General features: G+C 44.5%; 2 protein-coding genes across 6 annotated transcripts; both read right to left on the bottom strand.

The window, feature by feature from the left end:
* Positions 1 to 492: 492 nt before the first annotated feature.
* ciz1b (cdkn1a interacting zinc finger protein 1b) lies at positions 493 to 5,013 on the bottom strand. 5 transcript variants are annotated; one of them, XR_003886762.1, is made up of 10 exons: positions 4,823 to 5,013; positions 3,578 to 3,641; positions 3,406 to 3,482; positions 3,138 to 3,277; positions 2,774 to 2,868; positions 2,126 to 2,219; positions 1,948 to 2,052; positions 1,375 to 1,464; positions 975 to 1,082; positions 493 to 895 (listed from the first exon to the last, which is right to left on the bottom strand). XR_003886762.1 is itself a non-coding variant. In XM_011615290.2 (9 exons), the coding sequence occupies exons 2-9, from the start codon at positions 3,619 to 3,621 to the stop codon at positions 1,053 to 1,055; spliced, it is 675 nt and encodes a 224-aa protein (XP_011613592.1). In that variant the 5' UTR covers positions 3,622 to 3,641; positions 4,823 to 5,013; the 3' UTR covers positions 493 to 1,052. The 5 variants fall into 5 exon arrangements, 3 of the variants coding, with proteins under 3 accessions (XP_011613592.1, XP_011613593.1, XP_029686027.1); XR_003886763.1 differs by having other exon boundaries at positions 1,381 to 1,464; positions 4,823 to 5,011; XM_011615290.2 differs by having other exon boundaries at positions 493 to 1,082.
* A 1,209-nt stretch (positions 5,014 to 6,222) lies between these two features.
* On the bottom strand, positions 6,223 to 9,082 carry kazald3 (Kazal-type serine peptidase inhibitor domain 3). Its single transcript, XM_011615289.2, has 4 exons — positions 8,045 to 9,082; positions 7,644 to 7,804; positions 7,422 to 7,569; positions 6,223 to 6,839 (listed from the first exon to the last, which is right to left on the bottom strand). The coding sequence occupies exons 1-4, from the start codon at positions 8,538 to 8,540 to the stop codon at positions 6,754 to 6,756; spliced, it is 891 nt and encodes a 296-aa protein (XP_011613591.1). The 5' UTR covers positions 8,541 to 9,082; the 3' UTR covers positions 6,223 to 6,753.
* Between the last annotated feature and the right edge of the window lie 191 nt (positions 9,083 to 9,273).

The raw sequence follows: 9,273 nt of genomic DNA, 5'->3' as shown, positions 1-9,273 counted from the left end.
GTTTTTCCAATTTGTGCCACCTCTTCAGGTCAGGACTCAGCAGTCCACTTACACCTAAAGGAGAGACAACACTTCTTTGAGGACAGTCAAGTATGGGTACTGGCCAGTAGACCGCTGGGTTGACAGGGGTGTCAAGGAGGCTATCCATGTCAAATTGGAAAAACCATCCTTAAACAGAGACACACCAACTGAAACTAGGTGAACGACCCTACCAACGACCCTGCCAACGACTCTCAGGTGACCACCCAGATCATTAGCATGCTAATGGTCTACAAGGGCTATATTTTCAAGCTCTGTCCCCAGCGAGTTCAGAACTGAAGAAGCCATCTGGGCAGAAGGCGAAACATCTTAAAAAGAGAAGACAGTCCAGTTGACACAGAAAACAACCTTGGATCCTAGTGTGTTGTACAGTGTGTGTGTCCTAGTGTGTTTCTGTTAAGGTTACGGTGGAGTCAACAATGACACGAACACCACACCAAACAGGATACATCCAATAAATGATTGATCAGCACAGCAGATCAAGTTTAACAAAGGTCCGATTAATAACCAGAAGCCTGAAATTCAAAGGATTCTAAAAAGTAAAATGATCAAATGTGAAAGAAATGAAAGTAGCAACAATCAGAGCTCAGATCCCAGCCTGAGACCTGTCTTATCTGTAGCATCAAAACAACCGGGAGGACCAGGGTTATACAACAGTAGCTTGCTTTATGCTTTGATCATTTAAATCTGTTCAGAACTGTTGAGGTGATTTTCTTCACAAACACAAGCTGGCTGTCAGGCAACCTCCTTCCTCGGTGGAGGCAAACCTGTAACGTCACTCCTCGCCGGGAAACCTGGCTGCACCATGAAGCAGCAGCTAAACCAGCTCCATGCATTTAGTCCATGATCAGTTTTTCTTGGGTGAAAAACCGGAGGGGTCTCAGATGAAGAAGTGGCCTCGCCCACAGTCAAAAACCTTTTTATATTCTTTATACCTCCATCCTGGGCTCCGCCCTCTTTTACATCTCTACAGAAATCCTCACGGTCACGTTGTGGTGATCTTCCATCATATGCTACGTCTGCTGGGACAGGATTACCTTCATCTGAAAAGGCCAACAACAGAGATTAGGAGCAGGTTGGGAATTATTAACCCTTTTCAACACATAACCCACTCAAAAGTCAATACTATAATCAAGCTCTAAAATAATATAGAATATACTACAAGAATATATAGTGTAATGATGAAACTGAACCTTCTTCCTCAGCAGTTGGTTCTTATTCAGTATCAAGTGTAAACTACAAAAATGGCTGACAACTTTTAACAAGCTTGATCTTTGGTAGCTTTAATGGCTTCTTCCCATTTCCTCTGTCTCTGGCTTCCTCTTCTAGAGCTACCTGTACCTCTTCTGGTTCCTCCTCTTCTTTAAAGCAGCCAATGGCATCCACAGTGATTAGCTCCTCCTCCTGCTGCTCCTGCAGGTGGACCTGTAGATGAGTGTGGAGCAGATGGGTCCAGCAAGATGTTCACTTCTTTTGATTAGTCACTTTCATTTTAACTTGTGAACGTTCATTTTTCCTCTCTAAACATCTCTAACATCACTGTGTATGTGTCAATGATCCTATTTGACACCCTGTGATTGACTGCTCAGCAAAATGATCAAAACCTAACAGACGGTCTGTGGTAAAGAGGAAGTTGAAAGACAGCAGAACACGTTACTGCGGTCAGTCAATAGACCAGTAAGTGTCTGATTACAGAGGTGCACCTATATATCTGCATATCTCCACAGAGACCCAGAGCCTGACCCAAAACAACTGCCTCTAACAGGAGGAAACCCTGAGCAGGACGAATGGGGGGAGGATTCTTATTTCAACAGTCACACAGTGACCCTCTCTTCAGGGCAGAAATGACCTCTCAAAGGGGCTGATGAGCCCCAGCGGGACCCCTCAGACCCTGATGGTTCTCCTCACCTGCTGCTTGTGCTTTTCTGACTTCATGTGTTCAACAAACTTCCTGGGAGTCTTGAAGTGACGGTGACACACGGGACAGAAGGGGCGACTTTGCTTCTTACACTCCTGCACACAACAGTCACAATTACACTGCTCACACTGCACAACCAGTCTATGATGTCACCCATGTGCGTACAACCTTGTGCTCTCTGGTCTGTCGATGAGTGATGACATCACTGCTAAAATGAGCCTGACAGGTGTCGCACCAGCGCTGAATGTTAGGCCGACGCCCCCTGAGCACAAGCAAGGGATTGAATGAGTGCATTGTAATAACAATACTAACAAGCAGCTGTCACATATTGTGACTGACACCTGTAGTATAGTGTGTGTGTGTACACACACGCACACACACACATCTTGTTCAAGGAGATTTAGAGGGTATATATTTCAGATCTCTAGGGGAGATGAGGAACACAGAGATGGGAGTCCTGTGGTGGACAAATGGGCAGGAGGAGCAGAGAGGGGGAAGATATAGAGGGTGTGTAGGTTTGAGATAAACTCTGGTGGGATGTGAAGGTGAAGATCAGGGTTTTAAAGACCATAGAGCAGAAGCCAGTGAGGCTGTTTGAGAACAGGGCTGATGTGCTAAGAGGAGGCAGATCTGAAGGTGATGAGGAGTTGAGTCCGTTTGGTTTAAACTGTGAAGAAGAGCGTTACAGAGATGCAGCTTGAATGGGAAAAGCATGTTGACTGGTATGGTGCTGGGTGATGGAACAAGGAGGTGGTGGACCAAGGAGGTGATGGACCAAGGAGGAATAAAGGAAGTGAGTGAGTATTGATTTCAAACCTGTTGTGCAGCGTGCGTGCTGTGCTGCTAGCAGCCCCTGTGATGTCTGCCAAATTCCTCAGGTGTTCTGGTGCTGCCATGTGCTCCTGAAACACCTGTTGGTCCAACCAATGACGGGATTTATAGGTGGGATCGGAATCTCCAGTCCTCAAGCCGGGTTTTGTGTCGTACCAGTCAGCAACCACTTTCACCAAGGGAAGTAGAACCCCAGGTGAAAGCATAGAAAACCCAGCTTCAATCTGGCCCTGGAGGACTGGAGTTGCACTTGACTGATTTAAAGCATGACATCACAACCCCGATGATAACTGCTGATATCTGATAATGTGCATCACTTAATCATCCCCGTGCTCAGGTGAGGTCTTACCTGCAGAGAGCGACAGGTGAGGTCACAGACATGACAGTGCAGACCACCTGACTGTCTGTCAGCTGACTCGTCCATCTGTCTGAACTCTCTGCTGTCACTGCTCTGCTGGATAGTGACCTTCAGGGAGGTCACAGTCTGCTCTAAACACACACAATAGTAATGTGAGTGGTTGGTTCTTGAACGTGATGGCAATGTCACTTCCTACAGACACACCAAGAATGGCCACCATCAAAACTGATCCACCCCGCCAACAAGGACACTCACATACCGCTGATACAGTTCCCAGGGACAAATGGAGCACCCCAACCCATTGCCATCTCTGTTCTGGTCATATGTTCTTCAGTCCTGACAGACAGGAAGCAAAATTGAAAATCTTCAGAACTCTTAAAATGAAGCAAAAGGGCTGCGGCACTCTTAAGAGTCATGTGATCACTTTTTACCTGTTATACCTCCTTTGTGCTGGAGGCTGACCTGAGTCTCCCATTTCTTCACACACCACCCTCTCTGAAATTAAATGAAAAAAAGAAGAAAAGGCATTTTGTGGAGAAGCAGGTGTGAATATTCTTCTCTTTGACTCAGAAATGAAGAAGCCCCTGGATTAGAAACATCTTCCAGAAGTCCAGTTGACTCATTGGAAGCTGAAGAATACCGAAAGCTCAGGTGAACTTAACCCTAACCCTAATAAGAAGCAGTTTAATGAGGCTCAGAAGGGCAGGTGATGTCGCAGTACATTGTGGGCTACGGCTGGCATGTGAGTGGGCAACAGCCTCCATTGATGCCCATCATCTGTTGCCACACCCCTTTTTGTTATCACGCCCACCATATGTTACCACGCCCATCACTTGTTATTACACCCCTTGTTTGTTACCACGCCCATCATCTGTTACCAAGCTCCAACCTCAGATTTTCAGTGAATCTGAAAAATAGGATGAGATGAGATACAAGATGCAAAAATGTAGAGAAACATATTTCTTTAATCCGAAAATCAAAACATTGTAACACCTGGTTGCATTTCAAAGGTTAGTTTTTATTGAATTTAATTTTTCAAATAAGCAGTCTTTTTGGCCCTGATTTGGCTCCATATCATGGCCACTGAAAACTGGATTTATTGATGAGATTTTATTTTCATTTGCATGAATTATGTTTAGAGTTTTGGTGGTTTATAATGAAGTAACTGGTGTGATTATCTGCATTTAAGACAGAATCACACCATTGCTGACACACCATTTCATACAAAAGTTCATTTTATTACCAGTAATAAGCAAGAAGAGATTATGATTTGTATTATGTAATAATTTGTTTCCACTGGAAGGGGGACTTTAACTTTATTAGAACACCTATACAGTGGAGTGATATTGTCTGTAAAAAGTTCCGCGCTGTTGTCCTCGATATCAGCGCTCATGGATGTCTCTCAGTCAAATTACTTGGTGAGGGCTAACTGCTGTATTAATCGTGTTTTTGAGTACAGACATTCAGGCACTTTCATGAAAACGTTTATAATTCTTCCCCAAACGACTACTGCAGTATCATGTGAACATGATCCAAAGTGCTTAGCAAACATGTTTTAACCTGTGTCGATTCCAAACACGCGTTATTTACACACACAGACAATCATTTGATGGATAAATGTATAATCGGGCACCCTCCTCCTTTCGTTCTGAAGTCATTACCAGTGTGATTCTTACCGTCACAGCGTTCGGTCTTTGTCTCAACTGTCTTTATCGCCGTTAAAAATAACCTTTTTAAATCTTGTAAACAAACTCTTAATGCTTATTCCAACATGTTTTTTTCTACTCCCCGGTCTCGGAGTTAAGCTAGCCGTGGCTAACACGAACGCAGGCTGATCCGCTCGGTGTCCTCCGCCCCCTGTTGGTCCGGAGGAAGCATAGTCTCTGAGCTGGTCAACGCTTGCAGGAAAACTGATACATGTGTGCTGGATTTAAGAAACATTACAGAGACCTTAGCATTCGGACAGAAACATGAATACTAACTCGTTTTAAACCTTGTCACACACAACTGACAGATAAAATTAATTAAAATGTGGATCCAACCTTCTGGGGATGGAGTTCTAAAGTTACATGAGACAGTACTGAGGTATGTTGTTCACACTTGTCTAACCTAAATGTCTGTATTTTTGCAGATGATGAATTACAAATTAATGTTTACCAGAAGCTGTTAATTTGCTTCAGATGTTCTGTACATATTGCATTGCTTACCTGGTGTGAAGGCTTCAGCATTGGGAGAGGCTGCTAAAGTCTGGGAGTCATTTTCAGCGAATCTGTTGGTATTTCCTGCATCTGTTTTACCCTTAGAAGTCTGCAGAGGATCATAAACGCACAGTGGATTCACTTATTTCCAGAATAAAATAGCTCTGCATTGTAATGCTATGTTGTGAGCGTGAAGATAAAAGTATTTTCCAAATGCTGTTTTCCTCTGTGGCTTCAAATCTTCAAACACTTCAGTTGCTGACCAAATTTCATAACACTCATCCTGACCGTAGATGTGGCTCTTTCCATCACATTCTTTTTTCTTTAAAAAAAAAAAATTAAATCACATTTTCTTGTGCAATCTGAAGACGGTTGTGGCCCAGTGCTGCAGGTCTGCTGCTAGTATGTTCAGCTTTCCATATGCAGCACATGTGACGGCTATACCGAGGAAGCACCATCTCCACAGGCTAAAGACACATGTACAGACTGTTGGTAGCTGTTTTTGACATGTTTGGAATGAAGGATTCTAGCTGCTAAACTGGCCCAGCATATGTACTGGAGAACAGAGGTCTGCGTGCTCTCTTTAGATAAAACAGTTTTATCTGAAGCTGCCTGAAACAGCCTATATTACTTGCGTAAAAACTCAAGTTGTTACAGAAGAGAGCATGCAGACCTTCTCTGTCCTCCAGCACAACAGCTGGGCCAGTTTAGCAGCTGGAATTCTTCATTCCAACATCAGTGGCAGGTTGGAGTGCCCGCCTGCTGAAGATTGACCAACTATGTGGCTGTGGATGATTCACCTGTACAATGGTGAAACACCTGATGAAATGAGTGGTTCCATACGTGTAGTCAGTAATCACTAACATCAGACCAACAGGTCATCTATGATATATGAGTTTTATTCATAAGTACAAAATCTGTGATTGGAAAACAAAAACTGACATAATTTAAAGACCAGTCAGACCAATATAAAACCACTGCTTCTTACCTGCAATACTTTTTATTCAATATCAAACTCAATGTCATGAAAAGCTATCAAACCAAATTTTGTTATGTTTGCATAATGACAAAGATTCCTGATATTCTTGAACTATTAAATATATATTAAATTCATGATCTGGGTACATGTGTCCACAGAACAGGGTTATTGTCGTTGGTGTCACACCACTTATTGAAACTTTACAAATGCAGCTTTAGTAAGTCATCATATGCCCAGTTTGTGTTTGAATACAAGGTGGCTGCTAATGGTGGCATCAGCCACTGTGCTAACTCAAAAACACATTTTCCACAGAAGATTAAATATCAGACACCTGATGCTAACTGAAGAGCCATTCATTTGAGATGATTGCTTGTGTGCAGTTTGTTGCATGTTTGTTGTCCACAGTGACATGACAAGAAGTAACATCATATCAGTAAAAGTCTTGATCATAATCAGTGGCACCCATCAGCTGCTTCATCTCTGACATGCTATTGGCCAGGTAAGATGACAACTCCTCTGTGGATGGACAGACAGACAAACAGACAGATCAGCAACATGAGACAAAAAGTGTGGTTCTGATGTTAATGTGTGACGTTAGTCTGCAACCATGACTGCATTCCCCTCACAACTAACCCTACTTTAGATTAAATTCTGCAGGTCAGAAGAAATACAGACTCCAAATCTCAAATGAGACATGGGAGTGACTCCATGGCTACGCAAAGAGAAAATGCTTGCTGAAACATGATACAGACAGGAAGTGAAAATAGCTAATAAAATAATCACACTTCAGACATTTTTGACAGAAATCTACTCCTATTGGCTGAACAAAAACCCTCAGAGCCCAACAGAGAGGTTGATTCCACATCCAGCATTTCAAATGCTCCAAAGCTGCCTTGCAGGACTGGGTCATGACCCCTGCTTCAGAGAAACATAGAAAGCTGGCATCTTTCCTGTACCAATGATAGTATTAAAGCATGCTAGCACTGGAGCCCAGACTTGTCTGCAGATTTATGATATCATTAAATAGTCAAAAACTCAGATTAACAACTTCTCTGTGATGACATGAATAATCAATCACAGGGATGAAACTTCAGTTACCTGCTCCCAGTATTCCCAACATAGCCGAGGCTGATACGGAACCCAGGTTGTTACGAGCAATGCAGTAATAGGTTCCAGAGTCTTCTGGCTCTGCCCCTTCAATCTGTAGCCAACTGGAGAGCTCAAATTTTAAAGGACCACCCCGTGACTGTGAAGACAGAGAAGAGAGTGAATGGGTGGGGCTAAGGGTACATGTGGGTGGGGCTTTTATTGAGCCTTCACCTGAACAGAGATGTGAGGGTCATCTCCAGGTAGGACCACATCCTGGCCTTCCTTCCTCCACTCAACTAGAGCCATCGGGAACGCAAACACCTCACACAGGAACACGGGAACGCTGCCAGAACCGTTGACCTGACTGACAGGTGGAACCTTGATGATCGGAGCTTAACAGAGAACAAAGTGACTTTCTGTCATTGATGACATCATTAACATAATCAGGACAACAGGATACAGCAACATTCCATAGGAAGAAATCAGATCATTCAGGTGATCAATCAGCAGCTGACTGATCATCAAAGAACCATATCAGTCAGTCCCTAATAAGTCATTGATCAGATTTGTGATGAATTAAAATCATGGAAACTTTATACATGCATCACATGACCAGGTCACGGGTTAGGTACCTGTCTTGCAGGGGCCCTGCCCTCTGGTTCGGAGTTCTGGTCTCGAGAATGCAACCTCTCTGAACTGGCACTTGTTCATGTATGTGACGTCATCGGTGCCACACACAGGCTCATGCTGCTCACACACGCACAACTGCTCCTCTTCATCCTCCTCTTCTTCTCCTCTCTGTCCTGCGTAACGCGGATCCACCTGGCACCTCAGGCCAATACCACACAGCCCGTAGAACACGCTGCGGTTCCCCGGGTCACAAGCTTGGCCCTCCAAATTACCGCACTCCATACAGCAGCCGCACCGGTCCGGAACTAGTCCGGCCCGACAGCCCCGGGTCTCCGGGCAGAGTTCCGGCTCACAGGGCGCACAGCCCTCGACCTCCTCGGTTCCGTTGTCGACGCGCCTCCCGAGATCTAACCCGTCGTGTTCTGCGTGAGGGAGAGCCCGGCAGCTGTAGAAGGTCAGACACAGTCCCAGGAGAACCAGCCCACCCAGTCCCCTCATTTTAAACGGAGGCGGATGGCCGATGAGTCCAGACGAACGCGACACAAGAACCAGACCCAGAACCAGAATCACATTACTCTGAAATAGCCAAACACGTGACCCGAAGGATGCCAATCACCCGGGAAAATACGGTTCCGGTTCAGACAGAAAACTGTTCTTCGTGAAGAAAATGTTTTAAACAGCTGAGCGGCTCGCGCTGCTCCAACGTACACAGACACGAGACCCACAGTTAAGAACTTCAGAATAAAACTGTACACATTCACGGAGTTCCTTCAAAATAAGAGCTCAATTTGGAGCAGAGCGTTAGGTTTCAAAAGATGGATGTTCATGATTGTAGCTGTATCTGTTTCAGCTTGAGCAGAACAGCTGCATTGTTGGACAACTGAGAATCCAGCTTACTCCGTTTTTGTCCGCTCTTCTCATTATTCCCATCATGCTTTTGTTTTAGCTCATTCAACAAGCAGGCAAAGAACAACATTCTAGTTCTTCATCTGTTGTGGAGGGGTCCTGTTTCTATTTCTGTTCTGGTTCTTTTCCTGACAGCACTCTTCAGGGTCATGTGTTCCCTCCCCCCTGCAGACCTGACAGCTGCTACACTCATCATCAGGTCTGGAGAAGCTTCTCGCCATCTTAGAAGGTTCCAAGGGTCCTCCAGGTGCTCTGCAACCTCTGTCAGGATGTGGTTCAGATAACCGTCTCTAAGGTCTGTGAGTTCATAAATAAATAACAGTGA

Source organism: Takifugu rubripes, chromosome 21 (genome assembly GCF_901000725.2).
Source record: "Takifugu rubripes chromosome 21, fTakRub1.2, whole genome shotgun sequence".
Lineage (NCBI taxonomy): Eukaryota > Metazoa > Chordata > Actinopteri > Tetraodontiformes > Tetraodontidae > Takifugu > Takifugu rubripes.
This window is presented reverse-complemented; position numbering and strand designations above follow the sequence as displayed.